We start from the raw sequence: 27579 nt of genomic DNA, 5'->3' as shown, positions 1-27579 counted from the left end.
ACTCTATTGATGCCAAAACGTCACAGAGTAACTGCTCAGAGACAAATTTTGTCTTTAAGCAGCAAAGGTATTTATTTCGTGCAACGTTGGGGGAGCTAGCCGATTCGCACCAGACAAACTAGCTCCAAAGTTTTCAGTGAAAAGTTAGGAATTGTATACAGTTTTTGTGAGAGGTTACAACATCTTTACATACATATTCATTTGATTTTGACACCCAATCATTCCATTCATAATAGGTGGTATCTAGGTGGAATAGACCTTTCAACTTTCTTTGTTCAACAATTTCCTGACTTATGGTCTCCTTATCTCCTTCAGGTGCCCACCTTATCTTTTCCAATTATTCAGAGTACATTCCTTTCTCAACACAAACAGAGCATCACCCAGAGCATTGTACCAAACTCATCCTGAATAATCTTTTAAGACCTTATTCTGTTTCATTATATCCTTCTTCCTCCCGTTTATATACTTAGCATGATGTCATATGGTATGGAATATCCCTTTGGCTAGTTCGGGTCAGCTGTCCTGGGTGTGTCCCCTCCCAGTTTCCTGTGCCACTCCAGCCTTTTCGCTAACAAGGCCTGAGAAACTGAAAAGTCCTTGACTTAGTACAAACATTATTGAACAACAACTAAAAACATCAGTGCATTATCAACATTGTTCTCTCACCAAATCCAAAGCACAGCACTGCCCCAGCTACTAAGAAGAAAATTAACTCTATCCCAGATGAAAGAAACCGACACCTCAGTACAAGAAAGTCATGGTCATATTGGAGCAGGTCCAAAGGAGGACCACAAAAATTATCAGAAAGATGGAATGCCTCTCCTATGAGGAAAGTGTGAGACAGTTGGGGATGTTTAGCCTGGAGAAGAGAAGGCTCCGGGGAGACCTTATTGTGGCCTTTCAATACTTGAAGTGGTCTTATAAAAAAGATGGGGACAGACTTATTAGTAGGGGCTGTAGCAATAGGACAAGGGGTAGTGGTTTTAAACTGAAAGAGAGTAGATTCAGACTAGATATAAGGAAGAAATTTTTTACAATGTGATTGGTGAGGCACTGGAACAGATTGCCTAGAGAGATGGTAGATGCCCCATCACTGGAAACATTCAAGGTCAGGTTGGATGGGGCTCTGAGCAACCTGATCTAATTGAAGATGTCTTTGCTCATTGCAAGTGGGTTGGAACTAGATGAACTTTAAAGGTCCCTTCCAACCCAAACCATTCTATGATTTATTGCTTTGAGGAAACTGAAGTAGAACTGATGGCTATTTTTTTAAAAAAGTGTATGAATCTTGCATGAAATTTTGGTGGTATATGTTACTTAAATTAATTAAACCAGTTGATTCAAGCAGTCTGTGTATGTTTTTTGTCACTTTTTCAGTAGGATGATGAGGTTGTGGAGGAATACAGTGAAAGTAACTTCTACAGATCTGATAAAGACATATAAAACACCTATACTGCCAAAAGCTGCTCTTATGAAATATAAAGACCTTGCCTCAAAGCCAAAATGCTGCTGTATGAAAAATTCCTTTCTTATTAAAATGTTGAGCTACTAAATATCTATGTTCCTAGAAAATTTGAAAGATCGAAAAGTAAAATATATCCCTCTTTAAAAGTGGTGATAATACTCTCTAGTGTCTGTTACAGGACAAGTATGGTGGTTCTTTCTTTTTTGAAATTAACTTAACTCCTGTCACGTTAAAAAGGGCGGTTTCCTGGAACCCTTTATATTGATCAGCCTGTCAGTTTCCCAAGAAAGATGAGACCCTTCTGTCTGACCAGCCTGTCTGCTACCTGCTTTTTGACAGCCCACTGTATCAGAGGGTGATTTGACTAACCTATTCAGGGACTTCCACTGACAGTGTCACTGAGTCAAATCCCTTATAACAACTACTCAAATCTCCAGAGATTTATACAAAATGTGTAGAGGGATTTTTAAAGGACCAAGGAAATATGTTACCATTGTCCGGGTTGGACAACCCAGGCCTGTTAGTTGAAGCTGCAGAGCAACTTTAAGTTGTCCTGGGAACAGGCAGTGTGAGAAAGAAAACAAGCTATGCACAAACAAGAAGCCAGGTGCAGAGCAAGTCCTGGGAACCACGAAATCAACACACTCTTGATATGGAGAAATAATGTGAAATGGGGATAATGGACATGGATTGTGATTGTATGTGTCTGCTTAAGGAATGTGGGTATGGTGACTAGTCATGGGTGCGGTAACAACCACAGTTTTGAGGAGACGCCTGCCCCTCTTCCTCTAACAAAGGGGAGACGGGGAGACGCCTGCCCCTCTTCCTCTAACAAAGGGGAGACGCCTGCCCCTCTTCCTCTAACAAAGGGGCTATTTAAAAGAGAATAAGAAAAGATGAGAGACATTCAAATGCTATCTAGAGGGAGGGAGTGCTAAGTCTCCTTGCTGGAAAAGATTGGGTGGTCACAATCACCTGAAGAAGATCGGATGGTCACAAGAACATGAATCACCTACAAACCTGCAAGACCACCACATTCCAGGCAAAGGACTGATAAGCTAATTAACATACGAAGCGGGGTTTAGGTAACGAATATGTATAGGCGTTAATTGAATATTCATTTGTTCATTGTATAAATGTGAGATGGTTCGTCACTTCGGGTATGCACGCTTGTGGAGGAGCGATCCCCCGTGCATCTGCGCGCAATAAACATACCTACTTTATAACTTTCGAGTTATAGAGTCAAATTCCGCACGTCAGTTTGGCGAGCCAGGCAGGAGGATTTCTGCTCGGCTGAGGGACCAGCTGCGGAGCGGACGCTCCTAGGCGCGCCCCGGGAGATTTCCTCGGAGGAGCCTCCTCTTCTCAGCTGTTCACCCGGGAGCAGAAGAGAAACCCCTGGATCCGCGGATAAAACGGTATGTTTAGTAACGGGGCGGCTGGTGAGACGCACGGAGACGTCCGGCGCGCAGCGTAGTCCCCAGGAGGAAAGGTACCTTGGGAGGGGGTTTGCTGACCAAGGGGTGGCCGCTAGCGATCTTGAGGGCAGATCGAGCAAACCCGAGGTTACTGCCATTCCTAAAAGCCCGGAGGCCTCGTGACGGAAAGCGGGGGGCGGGACGGAATAAGGCGGAATCTCACAGGAACAAGAGGGACTTCACAGCAAAAGTAAAAGGGAAACTTTTGCGTAGGAAAAAGAGGAAGCTAAAAACTTCCTCTAGGTTGTCTTAAGAATTGGGGAATTCCTGGAATGTAACAACTGAAATAGCGCTCTGTGTCTTGTTTGTTCTATGTGTTGTCTTGTTACATGTTCAAAACTCGGAGTTATGAAATGTATGTTGAAAAATATTACTATTCTGGTAATTCGTGGCAAATAGCGGAAAACTTAACACTCTGCTTAAGACCAGGAAAAATTGGTTTTTGTTTGTTGTTTGTTTTTTGGCAGTTGTTCATTGAAATGCATACTTTGTGAACTGTTAGTGTTCCTAAAAGTTGTACATAAGTGCACGGTACCGTATAACATACTGCTTGTGTGACTGTGGGCTGCCCGGAGAGTGTGAATGGTGTGACTGAGATGCGCATTTTGATTTTCCGTGTATAGCTTAATTATTTTGACTGAGTGTGAGTGCAAGAGTGCTTGAGACACGCGTTTGAGTGCAAAACGAGTAAGGAGCTCTATCCGTGTTTCCGACCTTGGGTGGCTAAGGCGGCCGGAGAAAAACAAAGTAATTAAAATTGCAAAATGGGAAATGGAAGGAGTAAGCCCTGTGAAAAATCGCCCTTGGGTTGTATATTAAAACATTGGAGGGAACTCGTAGGACAGGGTGGTACCGAAAATAGAAGGAAATTGGTTAAATATTGTAATCAGTGGTGGCCTTTGTATAAATTGGAGAGCGATGCGAAATGGCCTCAGGAGGGAGGAACGTTAGATTATAACACTCTCCTGCAATTAATGTTGTGTCTGAGAAGAGAAGGAAAATGGGACGAAGTATCGTATGCAGACATGTTCTTCGCCCTCCAGGACAAACCTGAGTGGCAAAAGGACTGTGGATTAGTACCCCCTCGGGATCCTATGGTACTAGCACTAGAAAAGAGTGCGGGATTAACATCACCTGATCTTTGATTGTGGCTCTAGAAAAGGATAGGAAAAACTGAGACCTAAACTAGAAAGATGTTCTTGTTGAAATTTCTGTGTTTAAAAGCTCAGGTTGCGGTTCCTTCTGTGGAGCAACCAGAATGAAACACATTGTAAGATATAAAAACTTGTACTAATGTATGTAAAACCTGAGGCGTGTGTGTGTGTGGAGAATCAAAGACCTTGTGAAAGTGTTGGGGTGAGTTTGTACAAACCCCTGTACCCCCTCGAAGGTGCGACTGAATCATGCTGGGATGCATGGCAGGATGTTTTCTGTTTGCCTGCAACGGCATGATACGTAATAACAACAGACTTAAAGCAACAAGTAGCAGATTTGCATTCAGGGTAAGAAAGAGTTAAAACAGAAGTGCTGCTGCAGAGGCAGGCTTGTGTAACCTGCAGAGCAGGAAGAGCATCTCCTGCCCCGAACCCTTCTGCTGGTGAGGAGGAGGGGGTTGCTGTTGCTGACAATTGAGCAGAAGGACCTGACAATGTCACCCCAATTGCTGCAGCATTTGCAGTACAACAGGACCGGTAACGGCCCTTCTAGGGCAGGGAATGGGTATGAGGTGGAATTTTAGTGAATACAAAACCAACTTACTTGTTAAACTTCAGTAAAAAAAAAAAAAAATAAAAATTGTTACAGTTGTGGGAGCTGCTGGCCACCAGGAAAACATCCTGAAACCTTTAAAGTACAAACTAAAAAAACAAATAAGAATGCCAAATTCACTAAAATCTTTGTTGGGATGAGATTTATTAGAACATCTAGACGTTTAAAGAAGGGGAAATGAAATTAAAAGTTAAATATGATCAAGTAATTGAAATATTGATATTATCTTTAATTCAGCAGAAAAGAGGAAAAGAGGACCTCCCTGAAGTAAGAGAAATTTTTAACCAGGTGTATCTGAAAATAAATTCCAGGAAAAGTGAAAAATGCTTTACCTGATACAGTAAAATGATAAGGGGGAGGCTTGCTCAGTTCAGATAAAAACAATATCCCTTGGTCAGCAAGGCTGTGGGGATATTGGCAGAAAAAGTGAAATAAAATACACTCTGTAGTAGTTCTACTAATGTAAATCTGTGTGTTTTGCCATGACAGTGACTTGTTATGGGATGTGCAGATGAAACTGCATTGACAACGAAGTACAAGGAATAAGGTTGGTCAGGTGCCTCCTACCATAGTCAAGGGCAAGACTGGGTTGGCCTCTGTGTTTGCCACCAAGAAGAATCTTGAGCTCCGCTGTTGGCTGCAACCCAGTAGGCGTTGAGCGGTGGGAACATATGCCATGCCAGACCTTGATGTGAGGAATGGCACCCTCTGTTATAAGAGGGTCATCCCGGAAGAAAGAACATAAGATGGCCCATTGAGGCACTGATTTGGAAATTGGAAACCGCCTGGCCGACCATGAGGCCAGACGAGTAACAGAGGAGGTAGGAAAGGAGGAATTATCCTTAATACCAGATGATAAAATCCAAACTGTAAGTACAGATCAAGAGCCAAACTATTCTAAAGAAAACTTAAAGGTAATTCAGGACATGAATTATAAAATAAAATTAAGTAAGTGGATTTATTTAAGGGATGGTCGTATAGTGGTACCATCCAATTTAATGTGGACCACAGCCCTATTATTAATAAGACGCATTGGGGAGCTGATACTTTATATAAAAGTCTAAATCAGAAATTGAAAGGGCGAAACTTGTATACTGTAATAAAACAGGTGACTCAGCAATGTGAAATGTGTTTACGCAATAATCCCAATACAGCAAATAAAATAAAACTAGGGAACATTAGCAGAGGGAATGTTCTAGGGCAACAATGGCAGATCGATTTCTCAGAACTTCCTAGAAAAGGGGGGTATCGATATTTATTGGTACTAACAGATACCTTTTCAGGTTGGCCAGAAGCCTTCCCGTGCAGAACTGCTTAAGCCCGGGAAGTGACCAAAATACTACTCCAAGAGATAATACCTAGGTTTGGAGTCCCAGCGGTAATGTCCTCGGATAGAGGACCACATTTTGTGTCCAGAATAGTGCAACAGATTAGCCACCATCTAGGAATAGATTGGCAATTACATACCTCATACCGACCACAATCGAGTGGCCAGGTGGAAAAGATGAATCATCTAATCAAACAACAGATTGTCAAGTTAGGCCAAGAAACAAATCTAACTTGGCCCCAGTCTTTGCCATTAGCTCTTACACGAATTCGAACTAGACCGAGAGCAAAAGAGGGGCTTAGCCCATTCAAAATTTTATATGGACGACCCTATGGGGTACAAAAGGGGATGTCTTCACAGATTGGTGAAGAAACAATGACTTCCTATATGGTGGCACTCAACAAACAATAAGAATTGAGAAGCATGTGATGGGAACACGCAGTAGGGGTCTGGATGGACCTGTTCACGATATACAACCAGGAGACTATGTATACGTTAAGTGTTTTGCAGATAAAACCCTGGAACCACAGTGGACCGGACCTTTTCAAGTCCTACTCACCACCTACACTGCAATCAAGGTTGAGGGACAGAATTCTTGGATTCACCATACCCGGATTAAGAAAGCCCCTGCAACTTCTTGGAAAGTAACCCCAGATAAAAAAGAACTGAAACTCAAATTTACTCGGACAAATGGGAACAATGTGGGTGGCAAGTAAGTGAACCTGAGCAGTTGCGGATCCACCATATGGGAAGGGCACCACAACAAACAATATAGAACAAGAGTCGGGGACTGAGCCAGTGGCCAGGCTCGCCCAACTTGTTATTAGTAAGCCCCAACTCAAACAAAGATATTTTTGATCAAAACAGATTTTAACGTTTAGATTCTTAAAATGATCAATAGTGGGTTTAAACCATTTGTGTTTTTTTGTACCCTCTCTCTTGCCTACAACCAAGAGCCTGATAATTGGCCTTGGAATCATGCCCAGAAAAAACACACTGGAATAATGGGAAAGGTGGACTCAAAGACGAAACTAGCTATGGTGGTTTTTTCTGAAAATGAGGTGTACCAAAGGAATCAATGGGATCGGGAGGATGTACACAAAGTCGACCGATTATGGGGAAAATTAGGAGATAGGATAAAAGTAGGGTGTCAAACATATAATGAAAAGGATAACACCAAGATTTTGGGAGACACCCTGATTAATGTCAGAAAGGTAGATAAGGAATTTACCCTTCTAAATACAACCATGTGCTTTAATTCACGGGAATGTTGGCACAATTTTACCTTAACCGAGCCCATCTTTATAATATGCCTAGGAAAGGAATCCCCAGGAACAGCTCTGACTTATAAGATCAAAATAACAATCATACTAACCACTGTTCCTACCACCACCACAGTTACAACAACCCCATTAACGCTTGATCTTAAATTAACTAAACCAGATCCAAAGATTTATACAATTGGACCATATGTAATCAGAAATACAGGTCAGCAACAAATGTTGTTTAACCCAGAATGGTCTCTTAAAAGAATAGAGTTACAAATACAAGTCAATGTTTCTGATGTTAAGCCATCCTGTTCCCCCTTCTTACGAACCTCTTATGAGGGATGGACAACTTGGTTAAGAAAAAGGGGAAATATTTATCAAAACAGAATAGTGAGAGATGTAACTGGAATGTTGGGAACAGGACTCGGAGTATTAAATTCCATAGACTCAGAGGTGATAATGAATAAACTAGCCGCCACCACGGCCGATCTATCAAAACTACAACAACCACTAAAATCTTCATTATTGGCATTAGGGGCACACCAATGGTTGATATCGAAGGTACTCCCCAGGTGGGAACAAATAAACATGGAAGATCATCAACTCATCACTAAGGCATTAGGCAGTTTACAGGATGACGTCGCCCCGGCTCTAAGTTGCATCCAAGCCCAAATGTGGATGCAATCAATAGCTGCATCCATAATAAGAGAAGGAGAGGAAGGCATATTTCCTACAGAAATTCGAAAGATGGTTTGGGACAGTGCTACGGAGGTAGAAAGAAAACTCCAGTCATGGTGGAATATGGTGAACTTTACCTATGACCCCAACACACACACCATCACAGCTTTTGTGTTAACCATACGTAATGCAGTAATAATTACCATACACCCCATTGTAGCCCTTGGAATTAACCATAATGGGGTGCTCCTATACCCTTTTGAACATAGAACATGGGCCAGAAAGACAGGCGACAAGTGGCAAACAGTAGATTTGGAATCTTGTATTATGCGAGAGCAGCAGGGCTTCCTCTGTGAAAGCAATACTATAATGGCTCAGGATACTTGTTTAGATACAGATCAGAAAATATGTCATTTCGAGGCCCGACCAAATGCAAACTTGAAAGCAGTAATTATATATGCAGGGAAGGGATGTGCGTGTTTGAGAACTAAGTGTAACACAATAACCGTAGATGGGGAGGTAAAAGAGACTGCACAGTATTCAAATTATTGTATTTGTAATTTTACTACTATCACAGGATGCGATTTTAGTTACTTAGCCCCAGTAGTGTCTCATCAATTCTTAAAATCCAATTTTACCCTATCACAGATAATAATTCCTACCCCCATAGGACTATAATATAAGCAGTATAAAAGAACTATTAAAAACATGCAGATTTCCAACATATACTGGAAGAAACCAAAGAAAAGGGACATGAAACTCTTCTTATGGTCCATCATGATGTAGAGGGGATCAAGAAAGTTTTAAAAAAGGTAGAACAGGATGGAAACCATAATTGGTGGGATACTCTCTTTGGCTGGTCACCCTCTGCAACAGGAATTCTTAACACTATGGTACACCCCATTGTGATCTTATTGATCAGTTTAGGAATTTCCTTAATACTAACCATTATGTTATATTTGTGGGTTTGGAGAATGTTTAAAAGAGTAACACTTATGTATGATGCTTTATATCATTCGGGAAGGCTGCTTAAGTAAAAGAATTTACTTAATTTAATAGAAAAGGGGGGATTGATATGGAGAAATAATGTGAAATGGGGATAATGGACATGGATTGTGATTGTATGTGTCTGCTTAAGGAATGTGGGTATGGTGACTAGTCATGGGTGCGGTAACAACCACAGTTTTGAGGAGACGCCTGCCCCTCTTCCTCTAACAAAGGGGAGACGCCTGCCCCTCTTCCTCTAACAAAGGGGCTATTTAAAAGAGAATAAGAAAAGATGAGAGACATTCAAATGCTATCTAGAGGGAGGGAGTGCTAAGTCTCCTTGCTGGAAAAGATTGGGTGGTCACAATCACCTGAAGAAGATCGGATGGTCACAAGAACATGAATCACCTACAAACCTGCAAGACCACCACATTCCAGGAAACGGACTGATAAGCTAATTAACATACGAAGCGGGGTTTAGGTAACGAATATGTATAGGCGTTAATTGAATATTCATTTGTTCATTGTATAAATGTGAGATGGTTCCTCACTTCGGGTATGCACGCTTGTGGAGGAGCGATCCCCCGTGCATCTGCGCGCAATAAACATACCTACTTTATAACTTTCGAGTTATAGAGTCTAATTCCGCACATTTGTTCATTGTATAAATGTGAGATGGTTCGTCACTTCGGGTATGCACGCTTGTGGAGGAGCGATCCCCCGTGCATCTGCGCGCAATAAACATACCTACTTTATAACTTTCGAGTTATAGAGTCTAATTCCGCACGTCACTCTAATAAGCACACTCTGATCAGGTGCCTGCAGCATGCTCACCAATCAGCGACATGGACACCCATGTGGCCAGAAACCTTTATCCAATCACCTGTGTGTAAAGTCGGGTGAGCAGTCGGTTTAAGTTATAAATATGACCTGTTTGTTTAATAAAGTGAGCACGGCATGTAGCCATATTGGTGTGATTGTCATGACTTGGCCGACTCTCCACGGGGGACCCTCTTCGAAAATGAACTTCAGGTGAATATTTTTGTTATACAAAATACAAGTTTGTGACAGAATAAGGTTCAAAAATTGCCAGTGATAATACACTTGACTGTAAAACAACCTTAAATCAATACACCTAATAACAGCTAGCATGAGTTAGTCATAGAATAAATTTCTTACCCAGTAGGTGTCCCTATGGGGGAGAAGCCTGTCGACTGATCCCAGAAGTTACGTTGGAATCTTCCCTAACTTCTCCCCCAATTTGTTCACGTTTTATACTTCATAGTACATTGCATATTCATTTATCATGCACAGGATTGGTTACAAGTTTATTGCTTCTAATGCAAATTAGTACGCATCCTCAAATAGCACTACTGAAGTTTTTCACTAACTACGCATGCTCCTCAAGCAGGGTTTTGCCCTCTTTTGAGGAGGCTATTTGAGTCGGAGGTCACGATTTCCCACTACCACAATTACTTTTGTCCTATTTTCACCTTATCACTTTGGCCAGAACTTTCTCACTTGTAGGCTTCTTTCTGCATAATTTAGATAACCATGTTCTTTTCCCCATCTGTTCTTTGTTTCTCAAGGCTGACTCCCTTGATTAGAAGTTCTTTCATTCATCAATTTTGATGACTTGAGAGAGTGGGTCTGCTCGACCTGAATTTTGTGCACAGAAATGTTTAACATATAGTTAAACACTAAGAGTTTGGTAATTTGGGAGTGTAGATAATAATCCCCCCCCCCCTTTGGGATTTATTTCAGTCCAAGACCAGTTAATTTCTGTCACATTTAGGTGGAGCTTGAGTGACTCTAATCATACATATTTTTGTTACTGATTGGTATTGTGTGCCCAATGAGCTGTAGTACCTTGGAGGCAGGTAACTGGGATGGAGGTGTGTGTTGGTATTGCAATGAGATCATCTCATCTGAGGAAAGCAATTTCACCACAATGATAGGCTCAGCAGCGGACATCATCTCAGCACTGTGTGGTACTGTCAAGTTCCCTCTCCTGCAGGGAGTACAACAGAGGCTAACCATGGTGTCTCCACTCCACTCCACCCTCCATTTCTTCTATCAGCATGTTCTAAAATGGCAGGGTGTGTCACTTAAGGAGCTGTGGTAAAGTAGATTTCGTGCATGTCATCCATCCTGAAAGTGATAACTGTATTTTACCCTAAAAAGCTTTCTGCAATATTATGTTTCTATTAGGTCCCAGTTTTCTCTAATTCCCCTCAAGTAATTTTCCCACAGCTACTAAGTAAAACACCTGAACTGAATGCAATACATGGTCCAAATATTAAGGACAAACAAAATATTAGAGAAAATATGAGAACATTTGAATCTAACTTCTATAGCATGTGATGACTATACTATAGCTAGATTTTAATGCTTAAGTTCTCAGCAGTCTAGGATGGCACAAACTGTCAGTTTTAGTGATGCAGACTCACAAAGAGAATCATAGCTGTTATTGATTTATTAAATTGTGCTTTCCTTTGCGTCTCACATTTTTAAATTAGACAATTATATGCCTAAATTCTTTGTCAATCCAAGCCAAATTCTTAGTGTTGGTGCCCTGTCAGGATTCCAGGACAGATAGGCATCATGAGTATAGTATGCTCTGTACTATTTCCAGGATATTTTAAGATGCAGGTACTTTTAGAAACAGAAAAGACCATGCTGATGGTGAATCACTGTGGCATTACTCACATAATTGAACTTTATTTCTAACCTCAGTTTGTCCTGTTAATGAAGAGTAGGCATCTTCAGAAAAGACTTCCAGTGACAGTGAATATTCATATCATTGCAAAAACAATTACTGCACCACAATTAAGTCACCACCCAACCTGTTCTTGATAAGCTTGATATGGAGAAATAATGTGAAATGGGGATAATGGACATGGATTGTGATTGTATGTGTCTGCTTAAGGAATGTGGGTATGGTGACTAGTCATGGGTGCGGTGACAACTACAGTTTTGAGGAGACACCTGCCCCTCTTCCTCTAACAAAGGGGAGACGCCTGCCCTTCTTCCTCTAACAAAGGGGCTATTTAAAAGAGAATAAGAAAAGATGAGAGACATTCAAATGCTATCTAGAGGGAGGGAGTGCTAAGTCTCCTTGCTGGAAAAGATTGGGTGGTCACAATCACCTGAAGAAGATCGGATGGTCACAAGAACATGAATCACCTACAAACCTGCAAGACCACCATATTCCAGGAAGCGGACTGATAAGCTAATTAACATACGAAGCGGGGTTTAGGTAACGAATATGTATAGGCATTAATTGAATATTCATTTGTTTTATTGTATAAATGTGAGATGGTTCCTCACTTCGGGTATGCACGCTTGTGGAGGAGCGATCCCCCGTGCATCTGCGCGCAATAAACATACCTACTTTATAACTTTCGAGTTATAGAGTCTAATTCCGCACGTCAGTTTGGCGAGCCAGGCAGGAGGATTTCTGCTCGGCTGAGGGACCAGCTGCGGAGCGGACGCTCCTAGGCGCGCCCCGGGAGATTTCCTCGGAGGAGCCTCCTCTTCTTAGCTGTTCACCCGGGAGCAGAAGAGAAACCCCTGGATCCACGGATAAAACGGTATGTTTAGTAACGGGGCGGCTGGTGAGACGCACGGAGACGTCCGGCGCGCAGCGTAGTCCCCAGGAGGAAAGGTACCTTGGGAGGGGGTTTGCTGACCAAGGGGTGGCCGCTAGCGATCTTGAGGGCAGATCGAGCAAACCCGAGGTTACTGCCATTCCTAAAAGCCCGGAGGCCTCGTGACGGAAAGCGGGGGGCGGGACGCAATAAGGCGGAATCTCACAGGAACCAGAGGGACCTCACAGCAAAAGTAAAAGGGAAACTTTTGCGTAGGAAAAAGAGGAAGCTAAAAACTTCCTTTAGGTTGTTTTAAGAATTGGGGAATTCCTGGAATGTAACAACTGAAATAGCGCTCTGTGTCTTGTTTGTTCTATGTGTTGTCTTGTTATATGTTCAAAACTCGGAGTTATGAAATGTATGTTGAAAAATATTAACATTCTGGTAATTCGTGGCAAATAGCGGAAAACTTAACACTCTGCTTAAGACCAGGAAAAATTGGTTTTTGTTTATTGTTTGCTTTTTTTGGCAATTGTTCATTGAAATGCATACTTTGTGAACTGTTAGTGTTCCTAAGAGTTTGTACATAAGTGCACGGTACCGTATAACATACTGCTTGTGTGACTGCGGGCTGCCCGGAGAGTGTGAATGGTGTGATTGAGATGCGCATTTTGATTTTCCGTGTATAGCTTAATTATTTTGACTGAGTGTGAGTGCAAGAGTGCTTGAGACAGGCGTTTGAGTGCAAAACGAGTAAGAAGCTCTATCCGCGTTTCCGACCTTGGGTGGCTAAGGCGGCCGGAGAAAAACAAAGTAATTAAAATTGCAAAATGGGAAATGGAAGGAGTAAGCCCTGTGAAAAATCGCCCTTGGGTTGTATATTAAAACATTGGAGGGAACTCGTAGGACATGGTGGTACCGAAAATAGAAGGAAATTGGTTAAATATTGTAATCAGTGGTGGCCTTTGTATAAATTGGAGAGCGATGCGAAATGGCCTCAGGAGGGAGGAACGTTAGATTATAACACTCTCCTGCAATTAATGTTGTGTCTGAGAAGAGAAGGAAAATGGGACGAAGTATCGTATGCAGACATGTTCTTCGTCCTCCAGGACAAACCTGAGTGGCAAAAGGACTGTGGATTAGTACCCCCTCGGGATCCTATGGTACTAGCACTAGAAAGAGTGTGGGATTAACATCACCTGATCTTTGATTGTGGCTCTAGAAAAGGATAGGAAAAAACTGAGACCTAAACTAGAAAGATGTTCTTGTTGAAATTTCTGTGTTAAAAAGCTCAGGTTGCGGTTCCTTCTGTGGAGCAACCAGAATGAAACACGTTGTAAGATATAAAAACTTGTACTGATGTATGTAAAACCTGAGGCGTGCGTGTGTGTGTGGAGAATCAAAGACCTTGTGAAAGTGTTGGGGTGAGTTTGTACAAACCCCCGTACCCCCTCGAAGGTGCGACTGAATCATGCTGGGATGCATGGCAGGATGTTTTCTGTTTGCCTACAACGGCATGATACGTAATAACACAGGCTTAAAGCAACAAGTAGCAGATTTGCATTCAGGGTAAGAAAGAGTTAAAACAGAAGTGCTGTTGCAGAGGCAGGCGTGTGTAACCTGCAGAGCAGGAAGAGCATCTCCTGCCCCGAACCCTTCTGCTGAGGAGGAGGAGGGGTTGCTATTGCTGACAATTGAGCAGAAGAACCTGACAATGTCACCCCAATTGCTGCAGCATTTGCAGTACAACAGGACCGGTAACGGCCCTTCTAGGGCAGGGAATGGGTATGAGGTGGAATTTTAGTGAATACAAAACCAACTTATTTGTTAAACTTCAGTAATAAATAAATAAATAAATTTGTTACAGTTGTGGGAGCTGCTGGCCACCAGGAAAACATCCTGAAACCTTTAAAGTACAAACTAAAAAAACAAATAAGAATGCCAAATTCACTAAAATCTTTGTTGGGATGAGATTTATTAGAACATCTAGACGTTTAAAGAAGGGGAAATGAAATTAAAAGTTAAATATGATCAAGTAATTGAAATATTGAGCTTATCTTTAATTCAGCAGAAAAGAGGAAAAGAGGACCTCCCTGAAGTAAGAGAAATTTTTAACCAGGTGTATCTGAAAATAAATTCCAGGAAAGGTGAAAAATGCTTTACCTGTTACAGTAAAATGATAAGGGGGAGGCTTGCTCAGTTCAGATAAAAACAATATCCCTTGGTCAGCAAGGCTGTGGGGATATTGGCAGAAAAAGTGAAATAAAATACACTCTGTAGTAGTTCTACTAATGTAAATCTGTGTGTTTTGCCATGACAGTGACTTGTTATGGGATGTGCAGATGAAACTGCATTGACAATGAAGTACAAGGAATAAGGTTGGTCAGGTGCCTCCTACCATAGTCAAGGGCAAGACTGGGTTGGCCTCTGTGTTTGCCACCAAGAAGAATCTTGAGCTCCGCTGCTGGCTGCAACCTAGTAGGCGTTGAGCGGTGGGAACATATGCCATGCCAGACCTTGATATGAGGCATGGCCCACTCTGAGGCACTGATTTGGAAATTGGAAACCGCCTGGCCGACCATGAGGCCAGACGAGTAACAGAGGAGGTAGGAAAGGAGGAATTATCCTTAATACCAGATGATAAAATCCAAACTGTAAGTACAGATCAAGAGCCAAACTATTCTAAAGAAAACTTAAAGGTAATTCAGGACATGAATGATAAAATAAAATTAAGTAAGTGGACTTATTTAAGGGATGGTCGTATAGTGGTACCATCCAATTTAATATGGACCACAGCCCTATTATTAATAAGACGCATTGGGGAGCTGATACTTTATATAAAAGTCTAAATCAGAAATTGAAAGGGTGAAACTTGTATACTGTAATAAAACAGGTGACTCAGCAATGTGAAATGTGTTTACGCAATAATCCCAATACAGCAAATAAAATAAAACTAGGGAACATTAGTAGAGGAATTGTTCCAGGGCAACATTGGCAGATCGATTTCTTGGAACTTCCTAGAAAAGGGGGGTATCGATATTTATTGGTACTAACAGATATCTTTTCAGGTTGGCCAGAAGCCTTCCCGTGCAGAACTGCTAAAGCCCGGGAAGTGACCAAAATACTACTCCAAGAGATAATACCTAGGTTTGGAGTCCCAGCAGTAATGTCCTCGGATAGAGGACCACATTTTGTGTCCAGAATAGTACAACAGATCAGCCACCATCTAGGAATAGATTGGCAATTACATACCCCATACTGACCACAATCGAGTGGCCAGATGGAAAAGATGAATCATCTAATCAAACAACAGATTGTCAAGTTAGGTCAAGAAACAAATCGAACTTGGCCCCAATCTTTGCCATTAGCTCTTACATGAATTCGAACTAGACCGAGAGCAAAAGAGGGACTTAGCCCATTTGAAATTTTATATGGACGACCCTATGGGGTACAAAAGGGGATGTCTTCACAAATTGGTGAAGAAACAATGACTTCCTATATGGTGGCACTAAACAAACAATTAATAAGAATTGAAAAGCATGTGATGGGAACATGCAGTAGGGGTCTGGATGGACCTGTTCACGATATACGACCAGGAGACTATGTATACGTTAAGTGTTTTGCAGATAAAACCCTGGAACCACAGTGGAACAGACCTTTTCAAGTCCTACTCACCACCTACACTGCAATCAAGGTTGAGGGACAGAATTCTTGGATTCACCATACCCGGATTAAGAAAGCCCCTGCAACTTCGTGGAAAGTAACCCCAGATAAAAAAGAACTGAAACTCAAATTTACTCGGACAAATGGGAACAATGTGGGTGGCAAGTAAGTGAACCTGAGCGGTTGCGGATCCACCATATGGGAAGGGCACCACAACAAACAATATAGAACAAAAGAGTCTGGGACTGAGCCAGTGGCCAGTCTTGCCCAACTTGTTATCAGTAAGCCCCAACTCAAACAAACAAAGATATTTTTGATCAAATATGAGGAACGTTTAGATTCTTAAAATGATCAATAGTGGGTTTAAACCATTTGTGGTTTTTTGTACCCTCTCTCTTGCCTACAACCAAGAGCCTGATAACTGGCCTTGGAATCATGCCCAGAAAAAAACACACTGGAATAATGGGAAGGGTGGACTCAAAGACAAACTAGCTATGGTGTTTTTTTTCTGAAAATGAGGTGTACCAAAGGAATCAATGGGACCGGGAGGATGTACACAAAGTCGACCGATTATGGGGAAAATTAGGAGATAGGATAAAAGTAGGGTGTCAAACATAATGAAAAGGATAACACCAAGATTTCGGGAGACACCCTGATTAGAACAGGATGGAAACCATAATTGGTGGGATACTCTCTTTGGCTGGTCACCTTCTGCAACAGGAATTCTTAACACTATGGTACACCCCATTGTGATCTTATTGATCAGTTTAGGAATTTCCTTAATACTAACCATTATGTTGTATTTGTGGGTTTGGAGAATGTTTAAAAGGGTAACACTTATGTATGATGCTTTATATCATTCGGGAAGACTGCTTAAGTAAAAGAATTTACTTAATTTAATAGAAAAGGGGGGATTGATATGGAGAAATAATGTGAAATGGGGATAATGGACATGGATTGTGATTGTATGTGTCTGCTTAAGGAATGTGGGTATGGTGACTAGTCATGGGTGCGGTGACAACTACAGTTTTGAGGAGAGGCCTGCCCCTCTTCCTCTAACAAAGGGGCTATTTAAAAGAGAATAAGAAAAGATGAGAGACATTCAAATGCTATCTAGAGGGAGGGAGTGCTAAGTCTCCTTGCTGGAAAAGATTGGGTGGTCACAATCACCTGAAGAAGATCGGATGGTCACAAGAACATGAATCACCTACAAACCTGCAAGACCACCACGTTCCAGGAAGCGGACTGATAAGCTAATTAACATACGAAGCGGGGTTTAGGTAACGAATATGTATAGGCGTTAATTGAATATTCATTTGTTCATTGTTAAATGTGAGATGGTTCCTCACTTCGGGTATGCACGCTTGTGGAGGAGCGATCCCCCGTGCATCTGCGCGCAATAAACATACCTACTTTATAACTTTCGAGTTATAGAGTCTAATTCCGCACGTCAAGCTTAACAATCGGGGTTTTTTTCTTACCTGAAATAAGTTTCTAGACTCTGACTAATGTCTAACTCTTTTCAAAACCACTTCTAATCTGCCAGAAAACTTTGGAAATAAACTGAATGCAGTTTTACAATAACAATTTTCTTAGAGCACAGCCTTTTTCTAAAATCACTGTTCAGCATCTATGAGATAATTCCACATCTCACACAAAACCCAACTGTTAGATATGATTGCCACCACATCGCACTGAGAATAGGTTCAGTTGTTTATCTTCCGTATTCCATAAATCATTTTCTTCATATCTGTTAAATATGGTATTGATTTATGATCTCTAACTTTCTGTTATTAAACTGAGATGTTTAAGTGCAAGTTATCAAGTAAAATCATGCTTCTTTGAATGCTATTATGCCAATATTTGTACCATTCATAGAATTTACCAGCAATTAAATTGTTCTCTCTTTGACCTTAGATATTTGTCAGTAGTAAAAAACCTTGTAGTATTGATATGGAGAAATAGTGTGAAATGGGGACAATGGACATCGATTGTGATTGTATATGTCTGCTCAAGGAATGTGGGTATGGTGACTGGTCATGGGTGTGGTGTCTGGTCACATAGGCACACAGCTTTGAGGAGACACCTACCCTTCTTCCTCTAACAAGGGGCTATTTTAAAAAGAATGAGAAAAGGATGAGAGACATTCCAATGTTATCTAGAGGGAGTGCTGTCTCCTTGCTGGACATGAATCACCTACAAACCTGCAAGACCACCACATTCCAGGCAAAGGACTGATAAGCTAATTAACATAGGAAGCAAGAGTAAGCGGGTTTAGGTAAGGGATATGTAAAGGCATTAATTGAATATTCATTTGTTTTATTGTATAAATGTGAGATGGTTCATCACTTCGGGTATGCACGCTTGTGGAGGAGCGATCCCCCGTGCATCTGTGCGCAATAAACATACCTACTTTATAACTTTCGAGTTATAGAGTCTAATTCCGTACGTCAGTATGTTGCTAAAAATCTTCCAGTTCTTTCATCTTTTCACATGTTTTTTATCACTTTTTATTGTTTAATAATAATTTTTGATTTATTGGCAATAAGATTTAAGATGTCAAGTGTCATAATGATGACTTCACTTGGAGTCTCCTTTCTATGATTTGTTTAGTTTTGAACATAAAGTTGATCTTGACAGTACTGTAGGGAAAGTTGTGACATAACTTATTCATTAGCATAAAGTTCATCATTTGTTTTTCAATTATAAGAAAAGTTAAAAAGAAAAATATTTTTTAAAAAAATATGGGTTTTAAATTTTTCATATCTATTTTCTGCTTTTTGCTACCTGGGATGTTAATATTGAACCCTGTAGGTTTAACTTTCTGTTGGATTCGAGACTAGAAGTTGCTAGTAAAAAAAGCTTTCATTTTATAAATTGCATAATAGAATAATGAAATGGAAGGTTTTTAGTGGAAACTAAATAAAAGGTAATATTGAACCTGTATTTAATAAAAGCACAAACTTTGCAGAAGATTTAAAAACCAGGTTTTCCTCATTAATTTGTATAGCTAATGATCTCAGTACTGGCTTATTAAGATTATCAGTATGTTTACAGTTTCAATTACTTATATTTTTCTCCCTTTGTCCCTTTTCCTTGGTCTTTCTATATATTGTAGTATACAATTAATACTGCGAGGAATGAGAGGTACTTATTAGCTTTGATTTTAGAAATAAAATTTTTCTTCTGGTGTCTTTCCTCCTATCTGTTTTGTTGATTTCGAAGAACCTGGGCATGCATTTTGCTTTCTGAAAAAGAATGAGTTGATAATTCTGTGGGTCTGAAGCAAATGTGATAGATATGTATGACTATTTGAAGTTAACATGCAGTTCTGAATGTTCTTTTTTTAGGTGGTAATGGCAGTTACACAGCTTTACTGGCATTTGGCATCAAAATCCAAAGCTGCTGTTGTTTCTAAATCGTTGGTGCATTTACTTTGAAGTAACAGGTAGGTCAAGTCCAGACTTTACATTTCTATCTCTACTTTTTCATACATACTTGTTTACTCATATTTATAAATATTTAACTATTGCACTATTATTAGAGTTTTGTTTTAAAATTGACCTGTAATATTAATTTTTACACAACAAATGAGAATTATTAAAAGTAATTCCATCATTTTCAGTATCATATCCAGTAATTATTCAGTATTATGATTCATTCATAATTATGACTTTCATTCTGAGAAGAATCATGGCTGCCTAGTTAGCATACAAATAGAGATAGTACTAACTAGCTAGGTTAGTTTCTTGAACTTTTTAATTATTGGAAGTTATTGGAACTTTATTTAATTAATTGGAGTTCCTTACTGTCTTGCTAAGTACTAAAGAAGTCTTCAGCTGTGTATTTACTTTTCCTGCAGTTATGTTGATGATTTGTTGACAGAGAAACTAAAAACCATATTTGTTAAATTACCACTTGATGCTGCTGAAACTCTCTGTGCTTCCTTAATCCTTGGACTGTTTTTAAAGAACTAGTTTATATTTCATTCAGCACAACTAATTTTGAATTGACCATCTTCAATGTGACCTTGTCTGCTTTACTATGAAGAGTCTCACTGGCCACCTTTCATAAGATTGATAATATTCTTTTTTTTTGTGTTCCATAGTTTTGGCATATTATGCCAATATTTGCAGCATAAAAGTGGTTTTATCTGCCCCCCCGCCTCAGCTTTTAGATTTTAACTTCCATGTATTTTTAATGAAAAGCCTTGAAGGTGTGATAGGAGTCACAATATTAAGATGTTTTCAAAATAACTTTCTAACTAAGCATGTTATTCTTGGCTAGAACTTACCTGTGAAAATGATTTATTTTTTAAAGTTGGTCACATCAAACTGACAAAAAGCTTTTAAAAGAAAATCACTTTAGTTATGTATGACAAGATTACTTAGTATAGATGGACTTTAATTTTGTAAGCCCAGTCACCATAGAGCTCTTCCTCCATAAACTTCTGCAGCTCACCCATGGCTAATGTCTCTATCATTTAAAATTTAGACTAGTGAAGTAAAATTGGGCTTGGTAGAGTACTCATGCTTTTATTTCAGATAAAAATGAATCACCATTATTTTTTGTTTAGTTTTATCATACAGTATACTTCCCATACCCTTTATGCAAAGATAAGTAAAATAGCTAAAGCATTTTGGCATATTTACAAGTAACATATACAACTAAACTCATACTCACAGGTTGAAAGGCTTATTTTTGCATGTTGTTTATTCCTCATTTTATATTCAAATTGCTTCAAACGAGAAGTCACATCTTTCCTGTACCTCAACTAGTGCCTAAAATGGCACTAGTCTTCTGATTTTCATACGTTGAATGGTTTCTCTGTTCTCCATTACCAGTCTGTGTGAAACACTTGCTATTAGAGCCACATTGAAATAAACTCAATAAGCTCCTCTCTCTTTCCGGCTGCTGTTACACAGCATTGTTTTCCCCTTATTAAATATGTTCTCACAGAGGTGCTACCACCGTTGCCGATTGGCTCAGCTTTGGCCAGTGGCGGGTCTGTCTTGGAGCTGGCTGGCATTGGCTTTATCAGACATAGGGGAAGCTACCAACAGCTTCTCACAGAAGCCACCCTGTAGCCCCCCCCCCCCCCCCCCCCCCCAGCTAGCAAAACCTTGCCATTCACACCCAATACACATACACAGATACACAGGCTATCTGAAATACCTGAAAGTTCTCTTGTTATGCTGTAGATGGCAGATGGACTGTTGTGGGACAAGGCCTGAGGGGCAAGTCTCCAAGTACGGTCCAACTGATGAGCAGGGACTTGTTGGAACACGTGGGCCACAAACCCTGGGAGGATAAGGAGGGTGAATAGATAACAACCAACAGGATGCTGACTGTTGAGATAAGATATTGAAATGAGGAACAGATGGCGCCAAAGGAGAAGTAACAAATTGTGCAAACTGCTGACTGTGGAAACTTACTTAAAGTGTCCTTTGTTTGTTGTTAACCAATCAGGGATTGCCTAGTATGTAACGCTTAGCTTAAAGAACCAATCTGTTTAAAATACGTAGCTACTGAAAACATATATAAACTCGTGATTGTGTACAATAAATTGACATTTGCTTGCATCAAGCTGCGTCCAGTCTCTCAATCGCGGCAGACTGTGTTTTCCTCTACACCTTTTGGTACTTTTCAGTGATACAGCACATTACTATTTTTTTTTGATCAAACCAGCCATTCAAACTTTTAGAGTTTGACTGTTTTCATAGGAGGAAAAATCTTCTCAAATGAAGAAAAATGAATCATAGAAACATTTAGGTTGAAAAAGAACTTTAAGATCATTGAGTCCAACTGTTAGCCTAACACTGCCACCTCCACCACTAAACCATGTCCCTAAGCACTACGGCTAGGTGTCTTAAATAGCTGCAGGGATGGTGACTCAACCACATCCCTGGGCAGCCTGTTCCAATGCTTGATAACCCTTTCAGTGAAGAAATTTTTCCTACCATCCAATATAAACCTCCCCTGATGCAACTTGAGGCTGTTTCCTCTTGTCCTATCGCTTGTTACCTGGGAGAAGAGACCAACACCCACCTGCCTACAAGCTCCTTTCAGTTAGTTGTAGAGAGCAGTAAGGTCTCCCCTGAAACTCCTTTTCTCCAGACTAAACAACCCCAGTTGCCTCAGACTCTCCTCATAAGACTTGTGCTCTAGACCCTCTATCAGCTTCATTGCCCTTCTCTGGACACACTCCAGCACTTCAATGTCTTTCTTGTAGTGAGGGGCCCAAAACTGGACAGAGTATTCAAGGTGCAGCCTCACCAGTGCTGAGTACAGGGGGATGACCACTAGTCATGCTGGCCACACTATTTCTGATACAAGCCAGGATGCTATTTGCCACCTTGGCCACCTGGGCACACTGATGGCTCATATTCGGCTGGCTGTCAACCAACACCCCCAGGTCCTTTTCTGCCAGACAGCTTTCCAGCCACTCTTCCCCGAGCCTGTAGCATTGCATGGGGTTGTTGTGACTCAGGTGCAGGACCCGGCACTTATCCTTGTTGAACCTCATACAACTGGCCTCAGCCCATCGGTCCAGCCTGTCCAGGTCCCTCTGTAGACCCTTCCTACCCTCAAGCAGCTTGCCACTCCTGACCAACTTGGTATCGCCTGAAAACTTCCTGAGGGTGCACTTGATACCCTTGTCGAGGTCATTGATAAAGATATTAAACAGGACTGGGCCCAACACCGAGCCCTGGGGAACTCCACTTGTGATTGGCTGCCAACTGGATTTAACTCCAATCCAGGCAATTATTTGGGCCCAGCCATCCAGCCAGTTTTTTACCCAGTGAATCATATGCCCATCCAAGCTGTGAGCAGCTAGTTTATCCCGGAGAATGCTGTGGGAAACTGTCAAAGGCTTTACTAAAGTCTAAGCGGACAACATCCACAGTCTTTTCCTCATCCACTAAGCGGGTCATCTTGTCATAGAAAGGTATCAAGTCAGTCAAGCAGATCCTGCCTTTCATAAACCCATGCTGACTGGGCCTGACTCTTGTCAGGGTTGTTCTGTATGTGCTGCATGATGGCACTCAAGAAGTTCTGCTCCATAAGCTTCCCTGACACCCAGGTCAGACCAGAATTCCTGTAGTTCCCCAGATCCTCCTTCCTGCCCTTCTTTTAGATGGGTGTCACATTGACTAACCTCCAGTCAACTGGAACCTCCCCAGTTAGCCAGGACTAGTGATAAATGCTTGAAAGTAGCTTGGTGAGCACTTCCACAAGCTCCCTCAGTGCCCTTGGGTGGATCCCATCTGGATCCATAGACTTGTGTGTGTCTAAGTGGTGCAGCAGGTCGCTAAGCACTTCCCCTTGGATTATGAAGGCTTCATTCTGCTCCCTGTCCCTGTCTTCCAGTCCAGTGGGCTGAGTACCTCGAGAAAAACTACTATTAAAGACTGAGGCAAAGAAGGTGTTAAGTACATCAGCCTTTTCCTCATCCTTTTTCTCTGTTTCTACCCACATCTAATAAAGGACAGAGATTATCCTTAGCCCTTCTTTTGTTGCTAATGTATTTATAGAAACATTTTTATTGTCTTTTACAGCAGTAGCCAGATGAAGTTCTAGTTGGGTTTTGGCCCTTCTAATTTTCTCCCTGAATAACCTCATGACATCTTTGTAGTCCTCCTGAGTTGCCTGCCTATCCTTCCAAAGGTCATAAACTCTTCTTTTTTCCCTGAGTTCAAACCAAAGCTCTCTGTTCAGCCAGGCTGGTCTTCTGCGCCAGCTCATCTTTCAGCACATGGGGAAGGTCTGCTCCTGTGCCTTTATTTCCTTCTTGAAGAATGTCCAGCCTTCCTGGACCCCTTTGCCCTTCAGGATTGCCTCCCAAGGGACTCTGTCAACCAGGCCCCTAAACAGGCCAAAGTCTGCCCTCTGGAAGTCCAAGGTTAGGGTTAGGGTGACCTCCCCTTCCTTACTTCTCTGAGAATCGGACACTCATTTCATGATCACTATGCCCAAGATGGCCTCCAACCATCACATCACCCACAAATCCTTCTCTGTTTGCAAATAATAGGTCCAGCGAGGCGCCTTCTCTAGTTGGTTCCCTCACCAACTGTGTCAGGAAGTAATCTTCCACACACTCCAGGAATATCCTAGACTTTTTCTCTCTGCTGTATTGTATTTCCAGCAGACATCTGGTAAATTGAAGTCCCTGTAATGGTTTAACCCCAGCTGGCGACTAAGTACCATGCAGCTGTTTGCTTACTCCCCCCACCCCGCAGAAGAGGGATGGGGAGGAGAATCAAAAAAGGTAAAACTTGAGAGTTGATATAAGAATGATATAATAATTTAATAATAATAATAATAATAAACAGTTGTAGTGAAAAGGAGAGAGAGAGAGAAAGGAATAAAATCCAAAAGGAAAAAAACCCAAGTGATGCACAATACAATTGCTCACCACCTGCTGACCAATGCCCAGCCAGTCCCCAAGCAGTGATCAGCAGGCCCCGGCCATCTCCCCTCAGTTTGTATTCTCAGCATGACATCCTATGGTATGGAATATTTCTTTGGCTAGTTCAGGTCAGCTGTCCTGTGTCCCCTCCTAATTTCTTGTGCCCCTCCAGCCTTCTTGCTGGCAGAGCCTAAACTGAAAAGTCCTTGACTTAGTATAAACATTACTCAGCAACAACTAAAACATCAGTGTGTTATCAACATTATTCTCATGCTAAATCTAAAACACAGCATTGTACCAGCTACTAGGAAAAAAATTAACTCTATCCCAGCCAAAACCAGGACAGTCCCCCATGAGAACAAGGGCTAGCAATTGTGAGACTTCTCCCAGCTGCTTATAAAATATTTCTCTGCCTTTTCATTCCAGTTGGGTGGTTTATAACAGACTTCCACCATGATATCTGACTTGTTGGCCTTCTCCCTGATGCTTACCCATAAACATTCAACCTTGTTTTACCATTCATTAAGCTCTAGACAGTCAAAACACTCCGTAACATACAGGGCTACCCCACCGCCTCTCTTTCCTTGCCTATCCCTTCTGAAGAGTTTATAGCCATCCATTGCAGCACTCCAGTTGTGGAAGTCATCTCACCATGTTTCTGTGATTGCAACTATATAATAGATTTCTGCTGCATAATGGCTTCCAACTTCTCCTGTTTGTTGCCCATGCTGCATGATATTGATGTAGATACACTTCAGTTGGGGTTATTGATCTCACCACCTTTTTGGGGGAGAAGCACAAACTCCTACGTGACTGTTCTCAGGCACTTCCATGGTTTCTAACACATCAATACCCCTTGTATCTTTCCTGCCACATGAATCTCAATCCCCTTCCTCCACTGAGGTGGCAGACTGAAGGACCTCACTAGCACACCATCCCTCAAACACTGGCATGCCACCCCCAGGCTTATCTTTAGTGAGCCTGGTTTTATCCCTTTCCCCCTTCAAATCAAGCTTAAAGCTCTTTTGATGAGCCCTGCTAACTCCTGCACAAAGATCCTTTTCCCTCTTTGAGACAGGTGTACCCCGCCTGTTACCAGCAGGCTTGGTGTTGTGTAAACCAACCGTTGATCAAAAACCCCAAAATTCTGCAGGTGACACCAGGCTCAGAGCCAAGTGTTGATCTGCTGGGTCTTGATGTTTCTTCCCTCGTCATTCCCTGCAGCTGGAAGGATAAAGGAGCAAACTACTTGTGCTCTTGATCCCTTAACCAGTCATCCCAAATCTTTTAATTGCCCTTGGTCTTCTTGTTGCAACTTCATTGCTGCCTACCTGAAAAATCAATTACACCATGCCCTTGCTGATGCACCACACCCTGTTTACTCACCCTGTTAACTGCTGCACAAGCTGCTGCACCATGCCCTTGCTGAAATGACACAGCCTGGTCACTAGCACTCCTGGTCACTAGCACTCCCTAGGAGCTTCTTTTATCAGGGGGTGGTGGAGGAGTGGATCTTGGCTGCGGTTGCTCCTGGCCCTGCCCAGGTCTCATCAGCTGCTGTCATGCAAGCTGCAGGCTCCTGGCTTCTCTCTCAGCTCCCCCTGAGGTTTCCCTGGTTCAGAACCCCCCCCTGTGCACCAAGCTAGAGAGCTTCACTTCAGATAGTGTCAGAACCGGAACTGCTCACCTTGGCAACTGAGTCACACTGTCATTGATACTGTTAGCTTAAAAAGAGTTCAAATCTGTTTCACTGAACAAAATGAGAGTCAAATATGGGACAGTGTCAGAACCCCAAATTCCCTTTTGAAGTCAGCATTTGACATGAGAAGTGTTTTAGGCTTTCCTCAAGGCCACATGTCAATGCACAGTTTAGGCTACCTTGTTTTCTGTATTCTTAAACACATGTGATATCCTTGACAAAACAATAGCTAAAAAATTGTCTACTGTTATGTACTTTTTCTCTTGTTTTTAGATTGCCATAGACATATTTTTTTAGTAGTGGAAGGTACAGGTTTCCTAAAGAAACACTTTTTTCTCCTTATTTTCATTTTACATAATGTTGCACCCTCATTGTGTGTGCAGAGTGATGCAGTCCAAGATAGCTATGCCCAACCTATCATATTTTTATTAGTCCAATATGAAATCTAAGTAATTTTGAGGCAGTAGAAGGCAAAAGGATCTTCCCCACATGTAATGATTATGAAAACTTGGCAATATTAGTAAGGCTTATTGTTATCCAGGAAAAGCCACTAACTAATGAACTCCTGAAATAATTGAAAGTTGATATATTTAACTTCCCTTATTAATTGGTGGTGAAGAGATGGAGAAGTAAGAAATTGTGCTCTTTCATTGTTTCAGCTCTTTATTGATTTCTGAAAAATTTAGGACAACCTACACTATTACATACATAAGAAAATCTTGTCCTTTTCTTGTATCGCCCACCCCTCCCCCCACCCCCCACCCCCCCCCCCCCCCATCCCACATCCACCCCCCACCCTGTTCCATCCTATCTGTTTTAAGATAGGAGGACAAGACCTATGGCAGTATTTAAGAGAGGTAGGACCACCCTGGAATTAATCTGCTGCATTGTTTTGATTTCTGTTTTGCTCTCTGTTTCTTTCTCAACATTAAGTTTTCTTTCTTGATTACTGCTTAGCATCAAGCTTATATTTTCATGGAGTTATCTATTTTAACCACAGATTTTCAGTTATAATTAGTAGTAATCAGCTCTAAACCTATCATTTTCTGTAAAGTTAAGGTTTTTTCCCCTTTATGAACATTACTTACATTTATCAGTTGAGTTTGTTTTGCCATTTTATCAACAATCACCTAATATTTGAAGTTTTTCTGCAGCTTTTCTTAGCATTTGTCTTAATTTCTCTGAAAACCATAGTTTGAGCTGAAAACTTTGTCACCTGTCTTCTCATCAGTCACAGTTCATATATG

The 27579-nt window shown here is 41.3% G+C and overlaps 1 protein-coding gene across 1 annotated transcript; it reads left to right on the top strand.

Annotated features, from left to right (window-relative positions):
• The first annotated feature begins 5075 nt into the window (after window positions 1-5075).
• LOC129734631 (uncharacterized) lies at window positions 5076-21536 on the top strand. Its single transcript, XM_055698266.1, has 3 exons — window positions 5076-5257; window positions 6548-7979; window positions 21425-21536. Exons 2-3 carry the CDS (start codon window positions 6928-6930, stop codon window positions 21534-21536), a joined length of 1164 nt encoding a protein of 387 aa, XP_055554241.1. The 5' UTR covers window positions 5076-5257; window positions 6548-6927.
• The last annotated feature ends 6043 nt before the right edge of the window (window positions 21537-27579 follow it).

The sequence above is a fragment of the Falco cherrug genome, chromosome W (assembly GCF_023634085.1).
Source record: "Falco cherrug isolate bFalChe1 chromosome W, bFalChe1.pri, whole genome shotgun sequence".
Classification (NCBI taxonomy): domain Eukaryota; kingdom Metazoa; phylum Chordata; class Aves; order Falconiformes; family Falconidae; genus Falco; species Falco cherrug.
Note: the sequence above shows the minus strand (reverse complement) of the source record. Positions and strands in the feature narration are given on the sequence as shown.